The 23,916-nt window shown below is 37.2% G+C and overlaps 1 protein-coding gene across 7 annotated transcripts; it reads left to right on the forward strand.

The window, feature by feature from the left end:
* Window positions 1–617: 617 nt before the first annotated feature.
* Window positions 618–21,051, forward strand: wacb (WW domain containing adaptor with coiled-coil b). 7 transcript variants are annotated; one of them, XM_084411306.1, is made up of 13 exons: window positions 618–1,119; window positions 1,327–1,360; window positions 1,998–2,190; window positions 5,382–5,458; window positions 7,678–7,793; window positions 7,873–7,985; window positions 8,106–8,342; window positions 9,836–9,958; window positions 10,939–11,090; window positions 14,558–14,655; window positions 19,116–19,284; window positions 19,396–19,523; window positions 19,610–21,051. In XM_084411306.1, the coding sequence occupies exons 1-13, from the start codon at window positions 1,079–1,081 to the stop codon at window positions 19,677–19,679; spliced, it is 1,551 nt and encodes a 516-aa protein (XP_084267432.1). In that variant the 5' UTR covers window positions 618–1,078; the 3' UTR covers window positions 19,680–21,051. The 7 variants fall into 7 exon arrangements, with proteins under 7 accessions (XP_084267432.1, XP_084267433.1, XP_084267434.1 ...); XM_084411307.1 differs by having other exon boundaries at window positions 19,119–19,284; XM_084411308.1 differs by having other exon boundaries at window positions 10,945–11,090.
* Window positions 21,052–23,916: the final 2,865 nt, after the last annotated feature.

The following is a 23,916-nucleotide window of genomic DNA, read 5'->3' on the forward strand; positions in this document are numbered from 1 at the left end:
AACAATTACTTTAAAAAATAAACTTCTTACATCGAATGAGATAATTTAATATGGCTTTACGTTAATAACAATACATTCTATATTTTGCCTATTTAAAAAATAGACATTTTATGAATGTGGTATTTTTAAATATGATGATTTCATTAGTCTATACATATTCTGATAATCTCTAAGATGATACTCAACTTGATAAATAATACTAGTCTCAAGTCAATAACTAAAAGTCAGCAATGCCTTACCCTGACAGTAGGGGCGCTTTTTGTTTTTACCACAAATATACTTTTACATTTTCTTCATTTATTGAAAAAAGTAGGCCTATATAGGCTACAAGTTTTAAGTATATTTAACAAAACTGAAAATCATTAACAAGGCCTTTGTTTCACAATATATTTGGTAATTCCAAGGATTATCATTTGCAACATAAATCTGTAACATTATAAAAAAATATATAAATTAGATCAGCTCAATCGACATGCGACACTGCCAAACGCGAATGTTCAGGAAAGTGCTGCGTTGAGTTTTTGCGCCATCTAGAGGTTAAGAGGAAAACTAAATCAAATGCGCTTTATCCTCCTCGTTAGTAAAGCGTACTAAGTTTGCTTGTATGAGGAAGTCCTATACTTACTGGAATGGCGTCAAACTCTGTATAGATACACTGAATCCTTTAACTATTGAATATTGGAGCCTTGGCTATCTATGGAGAAATGCAAATACATAAACCTGCCGAACGTTGCTTAATTTGATTACATTTTTACTTGTATAAATATGGTTTATTTCTTTAAGTTTTATTTAAATAGGTTAGCAAATATTTTCCGTTTGTCGGTCCGCGAGCACAGTTTTTGCAGTCATCTGCTCGTGCACGTCGCGTGCTGATCTGCTCGTGCACTTGCAGGGCGCAGTCGCGAGCAAAACGAAGAGATGGACCGTCAGCTCTTTCCCGAATAGCGAAGCAGCACTGCAGCAGAGCTACTTTACCTTCATAACAGTGTGTGTTTGCAGACAGCAGCAGTAAAGAGAGCTGTAGTTCAACATAACTGGTTCAGTAGTAACACTTCACTTCCACATCATTGCAGCATTAATGGTAATGCATGCAACGAATCCATCCAGACTCAATGATGGGTAAACAAACATTTACCTCCAGTTTAAATCCTTCAGCTAATTTTTTAAAGCCTGAAATAACTGCATATCACGTTTGAAGAAATTTATTCACAGTAGTTTTTTATATATACCTCTGTTAGCAAGTTGTTTTTATTTCTCTATGTTAGCATTTTAGCTGGCTAGCAGAGCGCGTTTCTGACTACATTAACTTTTTTTTGTCTTTCACAGGTGTAATGATCGAAGAGATCCTCAAGCCTACCAGGTACACAGAGAAGTATTTTGGCAGTGAAAGTAGTTGTATATTTGTCAGAGAAGCCGAAATAGTGTCAAAATTGGATTAGCCGGCTTTAGCATAACACTAGTGCTCGCAGGCCTAGTTCCTGCTTGCTAACTGAAACTATTATCTACATTACACGCCATACTTTGCACGTTATCGCTTTCAATTATCAGTATTTGGCAAATTAATCTATATACTAACTAGTCTATTATAGCTTATAAATTGTCTGATTAGAGAGCTTACGTCTCGTAGCTCGCTAGCTTGTTTTGTAGTCAGCTAACCTAATTACTGGTTTCACAATCACTATATAATAGCTCATAATTCTTATTTACTTTTAGGTCTTATCAGATATAGTATTACGTGTTATTGTGAATTGACTTGGTGAGCCTAAAAAGACAGATAAGCGTGCAGATCATCTGGTTCCCTGTCTGGTTTTGGTTAATGAACATCCTATTTGAGTTTCTTTCACAGCATTTGTAGTAAAATGATTTCCAAAAGTTAATTTTGTTATTTAATAATATTGAAATCATCCACACCTGCTTTTATCCTCAAGAGTAAAAGTTCAGCTGTCTTTGTGAAAAGGTTGTCTGTAGTCCTTCTCTTTATGCATTGTATTTTGCAGCCTGTCAAGTATCAGTCAAAGAGTCACTCGGCAAATGACCATCGCCATGACAAGATGCGAGACTCGTCAGACTCCACGCCACCTACTAAAATGCTGCGGCGATCAGACAGTCCCGACAACAAGCACAGTGATGGAACAGGGCACAGTCAAACGAAAGCACTTCACGTTCACCGGCCCCGTGAGAGGGACAGCGGTAAGAACATGAGCGAGAAGAGGTTCAACATGCAAATGGTTAATGTCATTTACATGTTGTTCCTAATTCCCCAGAACCTTAAAATCCTATTTATTAGTTGGTTATATTGGGAAACATAATTTACAGTTATCAGTTAGTGCTTATTAAAATCTTAAAGTGCCTATTATACCTTTTCGGATATTAACTTTCATGCAGTGTGTAATATAGCTGTTTGTGAATGCAAAAGGTCTGCAAAGTTATTGTCTCACAAAAGAAAGAACCGATTCTAAACTGCTTGAAACAAGTAGTCAGTCATTCCAACCTCACTTCCTGCGCAAACCTACGTAGGTTTGTCACAGATTTGCATAATGCCAGCTTATGGTCTTCATTGTCTACTTTGACCTGCCTTCAAACACTGTAGTTGTAACTGAGGCCTGGAATAGTGTGGTTCATGTCCAGAAGACGCTATTTTCTTACTCACCATTTAGTAAAACAGAACTGTTTGTGTTGATGCATTGTGTGTGTGTATATATATATATATATATATATATATATATAATATAATATAGGGGTGCAACGGTTAAAATTAATCCCGGTTCGGTTTGTATCATGGTTTTAGGTTCATGGTTTCGGTACGGTTCGGTATGTGCTGTCAAATAAAAATAAAGAAAATAAAAAAAATACTCTAACTACAAGCAACAGCACAAATAAATACAATAGAGCAAAGATACTAATAAAAGACACAGTGCTTTTTAGATTTTTCAGGTAGGTCTAACATTAGTTTTCAGGTACAGAAATTGAATAAAGTAATCAAATGTAAAATAACATTGCAAATTTGACTGTATAAATTAAAGATGAATCCTTTATTAAAGTTACAAAAGGTATTCAATCCAGAGCTGTTAGTGATTTCCTTGTCTTTTGATTAACATTAAAACACAGACAGCAAGAATATTAGGCTGCTGTCACTTTAAGACATAATGCACAGATTCAGTACACTGATACTGCACACATGCGTTGTCTTTCTCGGCCATATAATGCACTTAAGGCATAACAGACTGTGTCTGCTAGGATACTCATTAAGATGGACATATTCACAATTTTTGTGTGAATTTGTCCATTCAAGCGTGCCCAATATTTGCGTGAGTTCTCTTTCGCGTCTTGCTCTTAAATGTTTAAATTGGCAACACTTAAATGAGTTTAGTTTAAATTCTGATAGCAACGTGTTCAGTTCAGGTCTCACCTGTGCTCGCGCGCTATCAACACCCGGGTGCGTAAATGACTGGACATGTTTGAGGATACAGCATTCGCATTAAAGGTTGTATCAGTGATTTCAGGCCCCAAAAAAGGCCCCTGAAATCACTGATACAACCTTTTAAACAAAAGCCGTTTTGTTCAAGTTCTTTTGATTATCGCTGTTGTAATGTATTATTGGGGAGCCAGCATGTGCATCCATCGACAGAAATATGCATTAGCGGAACTGTCTGTTTTACACATTATTTTGAACAAACCAGATTAAAGATTTGAGATCAACCACGGTTCGGAGAACGGTATGGTTAGTTTTTTTTTTTTTTACAACGAGAAGAACAGTTACACCCCTAATATATATATACATGTTAATATTAAAATTGGTCATGTGGTTTTTTTCTGTATTTTAATATTTGTTGCCTATTTAATTTTTAATATGGATGCATCAATAGTAAAAATTCTGCTAATATTTTTAACAATGTAATAATTATTTTCATGTTAAGGCCTAGCCTATATATCTGTAGTGTTTTGTCCAAAACTAAAATCAATCACTTTAAAATGCTACTTTTTTCAATGTAGCCATCACAGCATTGTAATGTGCAGATCAAAGGTAATCAGATTACTTTTTTCAAGTAACTAGTAAAGTAACGCATTACTTAGAAATGTACAACGAAATATCTTGAGTTACTTTTGCAAATAAGTAAATGCAAGTTACTTTGCTTTCCCATTTATTGATTGACACCTCTCCTGTCCCCATGTTGAGAGAAATTGAGTAATTAGAGGCGTTGTGTGAGTTTGTAAACATGATGGGTATTTTAGTTCAAGACTAAATGTGAGCATGCATGTGCCCATCTCACTTGCACAAATTCAGTATTTTTCTAAATGAATAAAAACTGTGAAATGCAAACTCAGAATATTATGCAAAGCTGCAATAATTAAATGTATAATAACACAAATATACTTTGTATTTAATCTCACTTTATTAACCAATGCCTTTGATGATCCATTTCAATCATAATAAACAAAAATTAGTTAAATTAGTTAGTCTTTAGTTAAACATCACATTTGTGGTGGATTTTTTGCTATTATTGCGTATTGCATTTCACGTTTGGTGTGAAAGGGCCTGAACATTTGCCAAAAATCTAACTTTGTTTTTGTTTTTAACAAAAAAAGCAAATTAAGCGCAGCCCAGATGAGAAAAAGTAATGTAACGCATTACTGTGCAAAAAAGTAACTTAAGTAATGCAAGTTACTTTTTTACGAAGTAACACAATATTGTATGAATATCTCATATAATTATATTGTGAATCCCTAATTTGCAGTCTTGCATTTCAGAATTCTGCATAATTGCTGTAATTACTCTTGAAAGTGGACATGTTACATGTTATACAATAAAATTAAAATACATTTTAAGCATGAAGTCATTTGAGAAAATTGATATTGATAATAGGCTTTACATATTCATGGAATGGATTTGCATGGCAGATTTGTGTAAATGAAGCACGACAGGAGTTGCGCTCTTGTGCTCTCCCTCCTTTACACTGTTTTACTTCCTGTGCTCGCCACAATCATGTGTTGATGATGCACAGCACTGTTTATCGTATGATCTCGACTCGTCACACAGGCCTCTTAGCGTTGTGATGTTGGTCTTTTCTCTAATAGGAAGTTACAGATGTTGGCTGTTGCAGCTGTTTATACCACACTTTCAACTTGGTTATTTTCAGATATTGGTTATGTGGCATAAAAATAACTTCTTTTTTTTTTGCATCAATTGGACAAAAATGTAAAAAACACAAGGTCTGAAAATGATTAAGACTTTAAAATTAGGCTCAGCCACAGGACTGTCACCTAACAGTCCAATGTGTTAAATGGATATCCAGAGAACCATTTTGTTTCAGTGAATTATATTCTGCAAAGACTTTAACATGCGTGGAAGTTTGTTTCTGATCGTCTCAATTATGTTTCAGGTGTCAGTTCTTCTCCGCAAGAAAACTCTCATCATGCATCCAGCTCTCACCCTCATCCAAACAGAACTTCAGAGATGGTAAGTTGTTTAGCCAGTGGATTGTTTGATCAACTGGTCGGTGTTAAGGACGCCCTTTATAATTAAGCTGGTTTTAGGCCCATGTCCCCCAAACACAGATCAGATGTGTCTGTAAGCCGTATAAGCACAGCCCTGCAATAGAGCGAACAGATATTCAATAAAAACTATGTAACCTTTTATTTAGGGTACTTTTATTTTGATTATTGATTAATCAGTTAACTAGGTCTTTAAAAACGTTAGTAATTTGATTTTAGTTTTATAAAAAAAAATAAAAAAAAATTAAATCACCTCTTGCCCAATGTTTTCCAACAAAGAGTTTACAAACTGAAGAATGCATCTTTGTAGGCTATGCTATACATTGTGCAAAAAACGCACACATTAGCACATATTTCATTTATCACTGGATATATTAAGTTATACCTCGTTGCTATAGTTCCTTCACATTTACTACTTGTGTTCCATGTAGTATTTAAATGTCCAAAAAAATGCATATATAACATAGGGAAATGTATATTTTAGTCGGTATTATTACACTCATATTCTATTGTGCTCCATCAGTTTGACGTGCATTTGTGCACCGTTGTTCGTTAAGTCTGAAAGTGAAGTTTAATGGAGTTGTGCTTTCTGTCAGGACATGCCTTTGTGGAAAATGGAAATGCTTGCATGGCTTTTGAACATTTACAGATAAGAAAATAAACATAAAATGTAAGGTATGCGCTGGGCAAAACATGTATTAAATGCTTTAAACGGCACCCGCGGCAATCAAAGCATCTGGCAGGACGAGCCCCGTTAAACCATAAGCTATGCGCTTAATATAAAGCATTCTCATGTTTAGGATACCTTGGGTCTTGTACTTTTCCTGCAGCAGCTCTTTGTCCTTCACTATATTCGTTTTATCCTTAGAAATGCTTTATTCACTAGTGACATGACTGGTAGATGTTTTTCGTGCCGGTGTTATTAATCAATAATCACATTTGTTGTTGATAATTTTTATTATAGATTGTCAATTAGTTGTTGCAGCCGTTAGACAACAACAATGTCACAGTCCTCTCAGAAAAATCCAGTTGGCATTGGCGACAAAAATGTTGGGAAAAACTGTGCATCCCCGTGATGTTTTGTCTGATACCATCTTATATGAGGTGCCATTGAGTATTACATCTTTAGAGTGTGCACCAGTTTCCAGCACTCAACATTTAAAACTTAATGAGGCGTGATGTCCAATTCGAGAACAAATGACTTGTTTCTTTTTGAGTCAAAAAGTTTCACCTCACAAAAACTCACGTGTGAATTGTTTAGAGCTATTACTAAGTTCATAACTAACTCCCTAACTGAATTTTTCTCTTATGTCTGATCCCAAATAAACCAAGAATTGTTACTGTGATATTAGTCTCGGCCTCAGACGTCACGCCCATGGATCGCTGGCTGATGCATAATGCACACAAAATGGGAAAACACTTCGGAAGTTTCAAAGTCGTCTTCTGATTGGTTGAATTCTACAGGATTTCCAGGAGACGCGCGCGCCGCGTTCTTTATCGGTCCGCCTGGAAACAAAGCTGTCGTGACACCAAACCCCCTCATGGAAGAAGAAAGCCGTCATATTTACAACTGAGACAATGAGCGCTTATCAGGATCAACTAAACGCTGGATTGCCAAAAGTATGTGAAGTTCAGGGCACCATTGTTGCAGTAAAATTGCAAAATGTTCTTGAATGAATAATTTATTAGATGCACGCCCGGTCTGTTATCGCAGGGACATCGACTTTACATTTTCACACCCCTAAACATGACGTGGAACAAAACGAACTGTGATTGGTTGCTTTACATGTCGGTCAGACTCTTAAGCGGACCTTTTTCCAATTAAAGCTGTGATGTAGTCCAGACTTTCTGCCGTCAGCCTGAAGGCCTGGCTTACGCAAGACTTCTGTGATGTATACTTTAGTGTGTGGGATTTTAAATCAGTCTCTTTACAGGTTGCTCTGTTTATATGCCAATGTATAACTAAATATACTCATTCACAGCAGAGCTATATTTTACGAACAAAATGTTATCGGTCATTGTTAAACATGGTGATGCCACAAAAAGAAGGGGAAAAAAAAGACAAAGGAGCTGACCTCACTAATAAATCATTGTGAATTTCGTCTCTATTCCCAACGCGCTCTCAAATGACAGATTTCCCTGCTCTGTCCTTCTTGATATATCAACATTTCCTGTCTCTTTCAGCCCCGGGAGCCAGCAGATGACTGGTCAGAGCATATCAGTTCATCTGGGAAGAAGTACTACTATAACTGCAGGACAGAAGTCTCTCAGTGGGAGAAGCCTAAAGATTGGCTGGAAAGGTGAGTTGCTTTAGATCCCCTGTAACTGCCTCTACTCCTCTTCAACCATCAACTGACGCCAGGCTTCCTGTGTGAACAGAGAACAGAGGCAGAGAGAAGGTGCCAAGAATACGGTTAACAGCTTTCCCAAAGACAGAGACTACAGACAAGAGGCGATGCAGGCCAGTGCCACAAGTGCCCTCAGTAGTACAAGTAAGTAACAGAAACACATTTAGTTCCTTAAAGTTGTATTATGTTGATAGAAGGTTTGCTGATGCTTTCAATGTTTCTGAACACGTGTCTTGTTTTTGAAAAATCCCTTTCTTTCCCCAGAATCTACTTTAGCGGAGAAGCCATCGTCAAACTCTGGTTATTCTCAGCCTTTGTCCATTAACCCCTCCAGCACGTCCAGCTCGTCCTCGTCCTCCACAGTGCCTGTGTCTCCTGCCCTGCAGGCTTCAGCCTCCACTCTGCTTCAGGATCCAGCACTCCTCCGACAGCTTCTGCCCGCGCTGCAGGCCACCCTGCAGATGAACCACAGCAACGTGGACATGGGCAAAATTAATGAAGGTATTAATCGCTAAGTGCTATGTTAACTTGTTTTTGTTTTTATTGAGAAAATACACTTGGAAATGAAATGGATATTTTATAGGGGTGTAACGATTCACTCGTTTTCTCAATGCATCGATTACAAATCTTGACGATGCATATGCATCCGTTTTGAAACTCGTATTTTTGAATCGTTGATTTCGGTCAATAATCGATTTCAAATGCTTGGAATTGAATTAATAACGTTCTGATTGCGATTCAGTGCTTTAAAATATTTGAACATTAAATTACTACGTCATTGCGTGGTGTCTACTGTTTTTCACATTTTTCAGGTTTTCTCAAATTTGCTTGGCACTAAAAGAATGGTTTGCGTTCAAAGTCTGCAGAGTAAAAAAGTAATTTTAAGATTATTATTATTTTCTATGAGATGCACTCCTACAAAATCACCCCAATCATTCTTGTCATCTTGCGCCTATTAAAATAAACTCTTCTTTATGCATAAATCTCTTTGAAGTCAAAATATCAGAGCTTTACTTTTTTTTTTCTGGTCCTGTTACTTTTCATGCTGCTTACACTGTCATTCTTCTCTCTAATCCAGTCTAAATTTCCTGTTGATCAAATGTGATCTGAGCGTTATTATTCAGAGGTAGGGCTGGGTACAGATTTTCAAATTCAGTTCTGATTCACAAGCTCCTGATTTCATTCGATTCCTATTTTTATTTAGTTTGATCTTACTCGTTTGGGTATAGTTATGTACGGTACAGTAAAAATTCAATCTTGGAATTTTAAGAATCAAAATAGGGATTGTTCAGTTAAAGACTGCATTTAATTGGAAAAATCTATATTTTTACCATACCCTATTGACTAGACAACTGGACATCTGTTGCTCAAGGGAATAAGAGTATGATCTGCCCTTGATCAAGAAGAGATGCTCTCTAGGCCAGGCGTGTCAAACTCAGTTTTTGGAGGACCTCAGTCATGCAGAGTTTAGTCTCAACCCTGTTCCAACACACACCTGTGGTTTTCAAATAAGCCTGAATGACTTGATTTGCTGGATTAAGGGTTTAAAGCTGAACTTTGCAGGGCTGTTTCCTTGATGTATTCTTGAATGATCAGTTTGGTGCATTCTCTTGAGTTGACTCTGCAAGTTTACTGATTTCAAACCCATCTGAACCAGTTCGATGTTGTCGTAACTCATATTGTGCTAATACATTCATGAAGTGAAATCCTAAAACCTGTGACGTGAGTTTTTTAATTCCTATGAAAGATCTATACAAATGCACTTTTCTGTAGCAATTAATACTTATTGGCCTTCATCCAAACTGCTAGAAAAGTTGTGCTTTAACCATTTTGACACCTTGACAACTGCTTTTTGCACAATATACGGCATCTTCTCTCCACGTGGTGAACATACCATAAGCCGAAAGGCTAGAGCCTTTTTTCAGATTGCTTTTCAGTGTGTAGGACTGCTTTGACTGTACGTGTGTCTTTTTCTGTCTTTGTCTTCCTCCAAGTCCTCACAGCCGCTGTCACACAAGCTTCCTTACAGTCTATGCTTCATAAGCTTCTCACTGCCGGACCGTCCGCTTTCAACGTCACTACTCTGCTTTCCCAAGCTGCTCAGCTTTCCACACAAGGTACGGCTGAAGTCCCAGTCACCCTTCACACCTCCCCTAACTGATGTTGTGCTGCAGTGCAACTAATCCATTTTTTTGTAATGGAACTATGTGAACATATTTTACAATACTGTGATATAAACCAGTGTTTAAGCTGTTCATCGTTCATACACACCCAAGACTGTGGACGAGAACATACTGAACAATTCTTTAAAGGGTTAGTTCACCCAACAATAAAAATGCTGTCATTACTTACCCTCATGTCATTCCAAACCTGTAAGAGATTTGTTCATCTTCGGAACACAAATGAAGATCTTTTTTGATGAAATCTGAGAGCTTTCTATCCCTTCATTGACAGTCTACGCAACTACGATTTTCAAGCCCCAGAAAGGTAGTAAAGACATCATTAAAGTAATCCATGTGTCTCCAGTGTTTTAACTATGTTTGCGCAAAAAACATCTCCTGCGCGTTCACACAACGTCTGCTCTCACGGTAACACATGCATGCGTCGGGGTGCTCTCATGAACGCGCATTGGAGATTAATATTTTGTAAATAAAATGGTAAATAGTCACATGGAATACTTTTATGATGCCTTTACTACCTTTCTGAGTCTTGAAAAGTGGTAATTGCATAGACTGTCAATGGAGGAATGGAAAGCTCTGTTTTCATCAAAAAGATCATAATTTGTGTTCCGAAGATGAACGAAAGTCTTATAGGTTTGGAATGACATGAAGGTGAGTGATTAATGACAGAATTTAACTTTTTTGAGTGAACTATCCCTTTAAGACACTTTTTTACATGGGAAAACTCAGACTTTGGTGTAGAATTTTATTATAATATTTTTTTTTTTAGGATTCAGTATATTTATGTTTTAGCAAACCAAAACATATTTTAAAAAGCCCTTTTGTTCTCACACCAGTTATCATGTTGCTATTTGTATGTACAGTATAGTTGTGTAAGATTATTTACTGGGTTCCATGTCTATAACGGTGTTTCTAAGGAACAGCTCAACAGTCCGGTCAGTCACCCATGTCATTAGCATCAGATGCCTCTTCACCGAGGTCATACGTGTCTCCTAGAGTCAGCACGCCTCAGACCAACGCTGTCTCTAAACCCCTGCTCAGCTGCGCATCTCTGTCTTCACAACCAAAGGTCAGTAGCAGTTAGTAATTTTATAAACTTTTGTTGTAGTGGCATCAGAAAGTGTTTGGACACTTAAGCCACCCATAATTTAAAGGGGTCCTATTATGCTTTTCCACTTTTTCAACTTTAGTTAGTGTAAGGTTGCTGTTTGAGCATAAAAGGAGATATTTTATTTAACAGAATCCACTTTCCAAGAACTACAACGAGCGACTCGTTTGGACTACTATACGTTTCTTCTGATTCTTATGAAGTCATAATGTTCCTCATTTAAGTAATCCCCGCCCACAGAATACGCAAAAAGGGGACGAGACCTGGTTAAGTTGCATTAAGCCCAAGACGCACCGAGCCGACGGTCGGCCGTCGGGCAGTTTTTGTGCGTCGGCCAACTAAGTTTTCTCAGTGTGTTCCGCACGGTTCAGCACAGTCGGCTGAATTTGATCCTCGTCTGCTTTTTTCCGCCCGATTCATGTCGAAAGCTCCTGAATCGGTTGAATCGGTGTGACCGTCGGTGAGAGAGAGAACTCTGATTGGCTGTTCAGCGAGTCAGTGCACGAGAATAATAGCAAAACAGTGAGCAAAGAAGTAAAAACGGTACAGATTGAAGGCTGTTCTAATGTTATGTCATCTTACCTGAGTGTTCCTTGGCGAATATTTCAATATTAACATGAGCGGAGTGGAATAAAGAAAGTGTTTAGCAGGATTGATATTCAAAACGGTAATGGTTTGATTCTATGTTTATGGTTTGTGTATCTGCAGCATCGGTTTCCGATGTTCTTTTTGATTGACGAATATAGATGATTATATCTTCAGAAATAGACAGTTGTCTCATTTACACGCAGGCGCAGAACGCACATTCTAGCTGACAGTCGGCTGTAGTTCTCTCGGTGTGTTCAAGTGCAGCTTTTTTTCCCCCGACGTAGGCGACACGAGGCAACAACACAGTCGGCTTTTTAATCAGCGCTAGTTCTTTGGCGTCGGTTTGGTGTGTCCCGGGCTTTAGAGAATACAGTGCTGCTATCGCAATGTGAAAGATACACTGTTTTTTTTCCTCACAGTTTCCAAAACTCATTTGTTTGACCTTCCTAAGGCTGACGAGAGTGGTTCAAATTGATTTGAAACACTGTTCCTGAACATTATAACCCCAACATGTATCAGAGAACGTAGAACAGCTTGTTTTCTGTTGCTTTTGTAAGCTCTCGCTTTTGTAAGACGGTTGCAAAGCTTGCAGAGTCTGTGCATGAAATCCATTCTGCACGATCCTCTTGTTCGTTAACATTGTCAGGGTCTGAATCGGGCTCGAATTGGTTTGAAATTGACCATCCGTAATATTTACACCAAAGAAGAACTCGCAGTTATGGAGGGGTGGGACATTTCCCGAACACGCGCTAAGGGGCTTCATCGAATTCTGCGTGTTTGAGACAGAGTGGGGAGGGAGGTGCTGTAGTAATGGAAAATATGTGAAAAATAATGCGTTTTTTTTTTTTTTTTTTTCGATCAAGCATGAAGACACTCCAAAGTACACCCCAAAAACAAAATCAAGACTTCGTAAATGGGCACATTAGGATCCCATTAAGAATGTAATTTGACTGAGTGTGCATTAGATAACAAGATATAAAACCATCTGGCATCTGCTAAAAAAATCTGTTTTGGCCATCATACACCAGAGATGGCAAATGTACACACAATCTTCGCTCAAGTAGAAGTACAGATACTCATGTTTAAAAAGACTGGTAAAAGTTGAAGTACTGAAGTAAAGAAGTATGGGCTCTGACGTGTACTTGGTGTAAAGTAGCCATTACTACCTGTTTTAGTGTCACGCTAGTAACTGGACCTCACATCATATTAATACAAAAGAACTTGCATTTCAGATTTTGTTAGCTAATGAATGTACTGAACAACCACCATGTAGAACACAAGCAGAGTAAAGACTAAGCTGACGAAAATAAACTCTTTGCCATCACCTAGGCCACATTCTAGAGGTGATTCCACCTCTTGTCCTTGGAAACAACTCAGAATTATTATAACGTCTAAAGCCTATGCTGGAAATTTTATTGACATGCAAACAAAAAGAAAATTAAAGTGCAAGCATAATTTACACTTCACCTGGTTTTCCGGTTATACAGCATATGTAAACTATCTGACTAAACCTGTCATGTTTCAGATGAAAACTTAATTTAATACTCTTGGTGCTTGATGGCCAGGTAATGATACACCAATGGGGGGGGTTGTGTTTTCTGTATTACATTAGGTTGAAAAAGGCGCACAATAACAAATAATATTGATCATGCCACTAAATACAGATTAAAACTAAAGTAACGAGCCTGGTTTGAAAATGTAAGTATAAAATACAGATATTTGTGTAAAAAAAATGAAGAAGTGAAAGTAAAAAGTTGTCCAAAAAATAAATAGTGAAGTATTGATACCGGAAAAATCTACTTTGTTACAAAATCCCATCTCTGTCATACACTACTTGTCGAAAGTAAGAGCACAGAAAAATGGTGTAGAGTCAACTCCTCCAAACTGCAAATCATGGCAGAAGTCATGTAATGAATGCCAGCCTTAAATACAGGGCAAATACATGTGTAGTTTATGCTACATCACATTAGTTATGGACTTTTGACAACCAGAATGTATATGTTTGTTTCTTCAACTAACAGACACTTATGGTCCTCCTGACTTTTACATCACACCAGAATTGTCTTCTTTTTTTTTTTACTCTGAAAGTCAAAAATTCCCACCACAGTGTGATTTCTACCAGATTAGCAGATTAATTGATTGTCAATTACGTTTTAAACATTTTTGGAATAAAATGACGTCTTGCTGAGGATAACTCTACAGTTAACGTGTGCTAAAGACAAACTATTCAATATTTTCAAAACTTTATTTGGGGCAATTTTTATTTTTAGTGTGGTGGAAATAATACCACAGATGTGGGGAAGTTACTTTTGAAAAAGGTCATTTGAAAAGTCATTTCAGCAATAAATATGGTTTGATTATTTTGATCTTGGTTTAGATGTTCTGTTTAGGTTTTAAATGTTATAATTCCTGCATTTTTATGATGGATTTGTGTAGTTTAAGGTTGAAAATCTTGGTCTTGGTCAAGGGTTAACCAATTCAGTTTCTATAGAAAAGGCATTTCTGAAAGATTTTAACTCCTTTAATGTGATCTACATTCAAAAAAAAAAAAAAAACTTAAAAAAAGACTTAAATGTTATTTTATTTTCAATATAAATCATCCCCTGGGAAATAAAAGGGCCCAAAACACTCATATTTTATTATGTTTTGTTTAAAATGTGCTTTTGCTATCATTCTTTGAAATAAATGCCATTTTGGATTGATATTTTGTTATCTATTCAGTGACGTTTATACATTTTAGAGAGTTTTACAACTGTAGGTTTATACTATGTATATTTGCCATTATTTAGTTGACATCTCTGTTCAGATTCTCTGATCTCTTTGTTGTTCTTCAAATTCAGGTAAGTTCATCAATTCAGAGACAAGGATCAACGTCCCAGCAGTCCGTCAGCTCTGACAAACCTCTGGAATTCAGTGATCCCCGTCTTCACAGGCAAATGTACGGATCTCTCAGTGGGAACTTTTCTTTTGTTTGTTGGCAATGTAGAAGCAGCCTATCAGATGTTTTCTTACAGCACCATCTACCAGTTCAGTGTGGAAGTGCAACCAAATGAATGTATGCATGTTTGTTACAATTACAAAGAAATGGGTTTTATTTATACATATTTTTTAATGTTTTTTTTTTATAAAATCCATCTATACACACACGCGTGTATATTATCTAAATGTATAACGTGACCAGACATCCCATTTTCCACGGGACAGTCCCGTATTTTAGCTCTAGTTTTAGTGTCCTGACTAACAAAAAAGTGAAGTTTTCTTCTTTCCTAAATTGTCTTTGCTAGGTGATCATAAAAGCGAGTAGTAGTCTTCTGTCACGCGAGAATAGCCTAATAATCAAAGTTAGCCAATCTCATCATAGTATATTTTGGAGGACAAAAGTAACATCCAAACACAATTCGTAATCAGTGTTGGGAGTAACGCGTTACAAAAGTAATTAATTACTGTAATGCATTGCTTTTTGCTGTAACGCGGTAATGTAAGGCATTACAGGGGGGAAAAATGTAATATTTTACTCGGTACAAATGTCAGTAACGCGCGTTACAAGCAGTTAACCTGGAATAAAGTGGTAGTTTTTTTTTCCTTCATGCAAATTCGCCAAAATCACCGCGAGATCAGCAGAGGAGAAACGTCCGCGCAAAATGTTTCACTCCGTTTCCATGGCAACTCTGCGCCGCGGCCGCTCCAGTGTTTGAAAAATAGACAGTATGGGTTTGAAAGCGACATGAATGTTCAAAGTTCACGCGCACGGCCATTGATTAAACCACGTCAAAATCATGCAGCATTTACAAACATCTAGAATTAGAACATTACTTAAATAAAAATCTCATTAATATTACATTATACATTTAAAACTGATTTTGGAGATCTATGACTCGTTCATAGACCAAATGGCCTATGCCCACACTACTGCAGTCACTCACAATAATAATTAAAATAAAATAAAAATATTTGGCTTAGTTATTATTCATTAGTTATTTTTATTTTTGCTAAAGTTTAACCCTAAAGTTTACCCCGGGCTTAAAGTAAAAAGATTTCTGTACCATGCGTCCATGCAAAGTACCATGGTAATATTTGAGGTACCAAGGTTATATCTGAGGAAGTATGTACCATGGTAATATGTACGGCAGAATGTACCATGGTTATATCTGAGGTACTAGGGCATGTACCATGGTAAATCTGAGGTACCATACTATGTACCATAGTAACATACTGTACAGTATAGTACTTCAGATATTATCATGGTACCATGATAATATCTGAAGTACTATAAAGTATGTACCATAGTTATATCTGAGGTACTATGGTATGTACCATGGTAGGTACCACGGTAAATCTGAGGTACCATACTATGTACCATAGTAACATCTACAGTACCATGCAATGTACCATGGTACCATGATAATATCTGAAGTACTATATAGTACCATGGTTATATGTAAGGTACCATGGTACTACCATAGTACTACTATGGAATACCATGGTACTACTATGGTATACCATGGTATGTACTATAGTACATCATAGTAAAATTTCTTATGGGTCCAAGCTCAGTCGGATACCACATCACCTTCTACTGGATGTGTAATGAGCTAATTGAGCATCATAAGCTACATTTAGATTGCCAAATCCATATTTGCAGTTATTTGGGTGAGAGTAACTTAAAAGTAATGCAATAGTAGTGTAATGCCTTACATTTTAAATACAGTAATATTGTAATGTAACGAATTACTTTGAAATGACAGTAATAAGTAATAAATAACGCATTACAGTTTCGAAGTAACTTGCCCAACACTGTTCGTAATCGATTAACTTGCAGTTATTGAAGGCGGGATATTAGAGCGCAGAGGAGAGCAATTCAAACGCGACGATGTCAAAGCAGCGCGTTTACAATTAACGAGGATCTTCAAAAAGAGTGTATCAAATTATTATGCGCAGTAAGTTGTGAAAAAAAGAACTCGATGTTGTATCGAGACCAGAATACAAGTAGCCTGATTAAAACTTCAGTGACACAAAATTACTGGGAAGGCATTGAAACACGAGAAGGATTCTGATTCTAAATATATATCAGTTTATATATACAGTTTATAAAAAAAAAAAAAAAAAAAAAAAATATATATATATATATACATACATACATACATACATACACTGTATATACCGTGTATATATAAGTAAGGGAGGGGTCCTCATCACCTTGTCGGGGGTTATTTTGAGAAAACAACCGGCTGTACATTATCCCGCTCATGACACGAGTAAATAATTAGACACAAAATATTGATCTGGGTTGAAATATTTTATTAGGTCTTTAAACGCAAAGCTTCCTCTGAGAGAGCAGTTGCTAGTACGGCATGTTCAAACTAGACGGACATTTAAGTGATAAGGTTTACAGTCACACCACTTAATTTTGCCACATAAATAATTATGGAGATAAAATATATTGATTTCAGATTAAACTGTTTAAAATCGTACCTGTTTCTATCTCATAATCCAACAGTGTACAAAACAATAGTCACGATATCAGCAGCTGCGTTTGTATGAAACAAGAGAGCGAGTCCACGCTTACTGGATGGCACAATTAAATAACTGTACGCAAAATATTGATTTGACTGAGTTTTAATTCTTTATTAACTCACCAAACGCAAAACTTCCATGAAGAAAAAACGTTCCTAGTAGGCGTATCGCGCTGCTGACTTCAGTGACCCGGATGAGCCTGTTATCTGCTTTGAGAGTTTGTTATCTGGGAATAACATACCGCTGGATGGCGCTATTGACCAATCAGAATCAAGTATTCCACAGAGCCGTGTAATAATACGAGATAATGCCGCACCTTCTCACCAGGATCACCAAATGACATTTCTACCGAGGGGGTCACCATATATCCTACGCCACTGATATACACACAGGGTTCCCACGGGTCCTTGAAATCCTTGAAAGTTTGTGAATCTGACAAAAAAAATTCAAGGCCCTGGAAAGTTTTTGAAAATAAACACTCATAGATACAGGTCCTTGAAAGTGCTTGAATTTATTTTGTGTAAGAAGTTTTCTGGAAAAAAAATTCCATATTATTCCCTCCGGTCCGCTAATGTGTTATTTCGTCAACACTTCGTGGCCAATGCATATTAGCTTGCTGGATTTACTTTAGTTATCCGCATTTACGCATTACGCTAAGTGTTGCCCGCGTGAGGTACTTTGTGTTGTACGTTGCCATGATGTTCACGCGCGCAAAACTGTAACAATGTATCTTAAAAAGTAACACGATGTAACCTTGCTCTCACTTGAAATCTGTCCCCACATTAAGTCCTTGAATTTGAGAGTATTGGACCTGGAAAGTCCTTGAATTTGAAGTTAACCAAGGTGTGGGAACCCTGTACACAGTTAAACGCATAGTCGTATATATATATATATATATATATATATATACACAGTGCTATGCATAAGTTTAGACACCCATGCTAAAGTTGACTAAAAAGAGGAATAAAAAATCATCTTTTGGAAATTGAACTTAATGCCTTAATTTAAAAAATTAGGAAAAATCCAACCTTTAAGGACACCAATTTTCTTTGTGAATGAATAATGTATCGTAAATAAATAAATGGTCTTCCTTAAAATACAGGGTGCATAAGTTTGGACACCCCTATGTTAAATTCCCATAGAGGCAGGCAGATTTTTATTTTTAAGTATTTTTTTTAATTTTTTGTTTAGGATACTATGCATCCTGATAAAGTTCCCTTGGCCTTTGGAATTAAAATAGCCCCACATCATCACATAGCCTTCACCATACCTAGAGATTGGCATGGGGTACTTTCCATAAGATCATCTCTCAATGCAAATCAAACTAGCTTTTAGGCTAACTGAAATAAAACCATGCCAATCTCTAGGTATGGTGAAGGCTATGTGATGATGTGGGGCTATTTTAATTCCAAAGGCCAAGGGAACTTTATCAGGATGCATAGTATCCTAAACAAAAAATAAAAAAAAATACTTAAAAATAAAAATCTGCCTGCCTCTATGGGAATTTAACATAGGGGTGTACTCACTTATGCACCATGTATTTTAAGGAAGAACATTTATTTATTTACGATACATTATTCATTCACAAAGAAAATTGGTGTCCTTAAAGGTTGGATTTTTCCTAATTTTTTAAATTAAGGCATTAAGTTCAATTTCCAAAAGATGATTTTTTATTCCTCTTTTTAGTCAACTTTAGCATGGGTGTCTAAACTTATGCATAGCACTGTGTATATATATATGCCATTTCTTTGTCATTTTAGTGGTGATATGACTTTAATACATAAAATACTTTAATAATTACAGCAAAGTATTATTATTATTATACTACTATTCTAGTTCTATATTCTTTATTTTATTTTAATGAATGTTTCTTTTGTTTTCTAGCAGCCAAGAGGGCTTGTCGAGCTCTAATGGCAGCGCGGGCATCAGCGTTCCCACTTTAGGCAGCACCTCTCGAACCCAAAGCACTTTCACTCCCTCTCTAGCATTGCACTTTGATGAAAGTCTCATCAAGCATGTTCAAGGCTGGCCTGCAGAACATGTGGAGAAGCAGGTGTGAACGTGCCTTCGTCTCTTCAACTGTTTACCGATCTTCTACAGATCAAACATCACTTCTCTAACTAATGAGGTTTCCGTCCTCACTCTCTCTCTCTCTCTCACCCAGGCGTCACGGATGCGTGAGGACATCCACAATATGGGAACCCTCTACATGTCAGAGATCTGCACCGAGCTGAAGAACCTTCGCTCTTTAGTGCGAGTATGTGAAATCCAGGCCACATTGAGAGAGCAGAGGTCTGTAACTCCGATTTAGATCAAATTATCGACAGTGTGTAACTAAATGGCGTTCAGTGAATTACTTTTTATTTGCTTGCGTGCAGGATTCTGTTTCTGAGACAGCAGATCAAAGAACTTGACAAGCTGAAGAATCAGAATTCCTTCATGGTTTGAGAGGGTGTCTATGGAGCTCATGGCGGTCTCTCTCCGAACAAGCCCAATCCCCCACCCCACCCCTGGCTGTTTGGACCCCCGCTCTCAGATCCACAGTCGAACTACAGGCCGCAATGCCTGAAACGGGACCGAGGGATAGGAAGCTTACAAAAGTACTTGGGCAACACGAAGCCCTGAGATCATAGATTAATTTCACTGTCCTTTTACATACTCGGCTTCTCTATTCTCAGATCCACGGGCAATTCGAGAAGCGCTCTCTCCAACCCAGACTGACCTGTGAGGAATCATGCAGTGGATCTGGCGATTCATGTGCTGGTTTTTCAAGGTTATGCCTGTGTTAATGGATCCTAAATTTCACCCCCCCCCCTGTTCTCCAGTGACTGACAGTGATCACGAAAGATGTTAGAAGGGCTATCTGTGCACAAGGACGCTTCCAGCTGTGCTGGCATTTATCAAAGTGACCAATTAAAATAAACCCAATATCATTCTGAGTGCCCATTCTCAAAAGTTAGGAGTGACTGGCTGATTCTCTGCCCCTCAGAAGATTAAATAAGACATGAATGATCTTCCTTAATTCACAGCAGAACAGCGAATGGGTGCTAAAGATTTCTCAACCGGTGATGTGGCACTTAAAAGCTTTTGCCGAAGCGGTAGACGCACATTTTCTGAGTTTCTGACCCTGATGAAGGGTTTTTCGTCACTATCTGCCTTCGATGTTTCTTGTTCTTTGCAGTGCTGTTACACATCTAACTGAGATTTCTATTCATGCTGCACCCCAGCACTGTTTGACTGTTTTTGTATTAATGTTGTTTTGATTTGTTTGTATTTGCTCAGTTTTTTTTTTTTTTTTTTTTTACTCATATAAATGAGTTTAGTCATTCCCATATTGCCCGGTTTTGGGGGATGCAATGAATGGACTCCGTATTTTATACATGAGCTATGGTTGCACTTCCAAAATGCATCTTTTAAGGATGAAAGGGGACCAATGGGACTGTCTCGAGCCGACCAGCGGGAGAAGAGGATGGCGAAGTACAGGATATATGATTGCATTTTTCTCCTCTTTCACGTAAAAAAATATCAACCAGTCTTTAAAAAAATGAATCTGTAAGCATTTAGTCAACTTGTCGATTTGTATTTGACAAGGATGTGAAAATATGGCAAAACTGGTGATTCATCTTTGATGTTTGCAATGTCATTCATAGTTTTTGCTTCATTGTTCTTTCTGTCTTTACTGCCCTCTAATGCAGGGTTTGAACTTAGACCAATATTAATGCAATAGGCTGTAAATGGACTTTCAGAATAGAGATGATGGGTATGTTGCTTTGTATATGGTTTCTAAAAGCTACGGGAAATAAACAATTACTACATTGTGTTTTGGTACATGTTTGCTTTTGTGCATTGGCTGCTTTTAATAAAGTTAGATGCAGTAATAAAGTTAGATGCAGTAATAAAGTTAGAGCTAAAAGAACGCAAAGTACCTTTCAAGGACTTGAAACGTATGCTAGAGGTTTTGTACATGTTCGCCCTCCTGTGGAGAAGAGTTTAATTGCTAAAAATGTTCAATTACATTAGTGAAGAAAAAGAGGTGGATTTATAGTTTAAAGGTAAAGTCAATTTTGCTGCTTTAAAAATAAATAAATAATAATAATCCTCTACGAGTAGAAAGTAGGCTATCACTTCCTATGAAGGCTTTATTTACAATACATTATATTGGTATTCCTAGTGCATTATAAAACATGCATAATGCCTTATAAACAACTTTATAATGTGATGTATCATCTGATAATCAAAACATTAGTTGCAATGCATTATAATACCTATTTGTGGTTATAACTTTTAAGAATATAATGCATTTTAACATTAGATGAAGCCTGCATTCATAATGCATCATAAGGGTGTTCTTAATGCATTACAATGCATGCATAATGAACCTAATAAACAACCTTATAATGTCGTGTGTCATCTCATGAATAATCGTAACAACTGTAACCTGTTACCTTCTTATTAGATTTGGTAAAGCCTTGTGATTTTACAGTTTTTGTGATAAAACATGATTTGCATTGTGAATGTATTGTTCTTTTGTATTTTTCCAAATAACTTTAACGTCTTATAACCACTTCATGATATATCATGGCTGTTTAAAAGAAGACTTTGTTTTTGTCACTTTACTTCAAGCAGTAAAAGACCCCTCATAAGATGTAGATGTAGAATGATACTGTGCAGATCTTAAGGAAACAATGTTGAAGAAATGAGACTATTGGATATATAATCCATTATAATGTACATGGGTAAAATGATGTTCATTCTGTGTCATTAACCATCTATATACTCTTAATATTTGTAACCACAAATAGGTATTATTACTGTTGTTACAATTATTCCTGAGATAGGTTATAACACGTTATAAGGTTGTTTATGAGACATTATGCGTGCATTATAATACACCCTTATGATGTATCATAAGTGCAGGCTTCATCTGGTGTTATAATGTATTGTAACTGTTGTTATTTATATATCAGATGGTAAAACATATAAGGTTAATGTTTTTTTGGCATTATGCATGCATTATAAAAATAAAAAATAAACGCATAGAAAGTGTTATCGAAAAAGAAAAGTTTTTTTTTTTTGTACTTCACTGAAATGAGCTATTTCACACAATGTTTACAATACTCCATCGTACAAAATTAGCTGAATAATAAAAAATGACCTGTTCAAAAGTTTACATACTTGATTCTTAATACCATGTGTTTTATACCTTATAGCTATCTTGTATCCACACCTGTTTCAATGTTCTGTGATAGTGTTTCATGAATTATGTCTTTGTCCTGAGCAGTCAAACTGTCCACAGTTCTTAAGAAAAATCCTCCAGGTCCTGGTTTTCCAGCATTTTCTGCATATTTTATCCTTTTCCATCAGTGACTTCCTGATCCATCTTTTCATATACTAAATACACGTGATATTTAGCAATATTGGGTAAAGCTTTAGATTGCAACCCGGAAAGTACTGAATAATTAAAGCGATTTTACAGTGTAACTTTCTGTAATTATAGTGTACCTACCTATAAAGTACTTACATGTAAGTATATAAGTATACAATATGTAAAGTTTGGGGAATAAAGGGGTAACAACCAGGAGAATAAAAAGAATATATATTTATACTGTAAGTATTATAGAGCTAAGGGGTACTTATTCTACTATTGTAACGGTCACCAGCTGGAGTGCCCTTGAGAGCCACCAGAGGGCACTCCACACCAGACTCATGTTCACTCACAGACTACATCTCCCATCATTCTCTGCCTGGACTCATCAGCACTCATTATCACATTCACCTGTATCTCGTCTTCTTGTTTAGTTCACCCCATATAAGCCTGGTTCACCCCAACACTCACTGTGAAGTTTTGTATGTTGTTGCACTGCATTTCTGAGCGTTTTCCCTGGTTTCATGTCTCTTGGCTTTTGGATTTTTTGCCTGTTCCCTGGATTACTCTTTTGTCTCTGACCCCTGCCTGTTTTGTTTGTTTGTTTGTTTGTTTGTTTGTACGTACTGCCTTCCTGTGTTTGACCCCTGCTTGTGCTGATTATGATTCTGGATCAGAGTTCTCAACGGGCCTGAAAATAACAACCCGACCCGACCCGGCCCGTGGCTTTTAAAGCCCGGACCCGATGTAACCCGACACATCAACATGAATTATCTGCCCGAACCCGGCCCGCGGCCCGACGCCGCGTCAGATTTTTTTTTTTCTCATACACGTATTATCATGACCAGCAGACGGAAATTCAAATCAACCTTCAATGTTCACGCCTTTTAACAATACAAACAACTGAAACAATAAACTTTAAATATATAAATAGGCTGTAGTAGCGACGGTGAATTCACCTGAGGCAAGTTTACTTTTCACCAACTCCATCTTCTTCTCCAGGCTAAAGGCGTGCACGCAGCGGCGTCAGGTCTGCCCCCGCCCCTCTCCGTGATGCGCTTGCACGCAGCAGCCAGACTTTCTTTACGGTGACCAGCAGCGATGATTAATAAATGTTTTGTTTTTTTCACTGACTGGAAAAGATTAAGCCCGAGGTCCGACCCGACCCGAGTCATTTGATTATATTTTCGACCCGAACCCGGCCCGAACCCGCGGGTCCCGTCGGGTTTGTCGGGCCGACCCGACCCGTTGAGAACTCTATTCTGGATTACGCTTCAAATAAAGCTGCAATTGGATCTCAACCTTTGTGTCTCAGAGCAG

Source organism: Rutilus rutilus (genome assembly GCF_951802725.1).
Source record: "Rutilus rutilus genome assembly, chromosome: 6".
In the NCBI taxonomy this organism is placed as follows: domain Eukaryota; kingdom Metazoa; phylum Chordata; class Actinopteri; order Cypriniformes; family Leuciscidae; genus Rutilus; species Rutilus rutilus.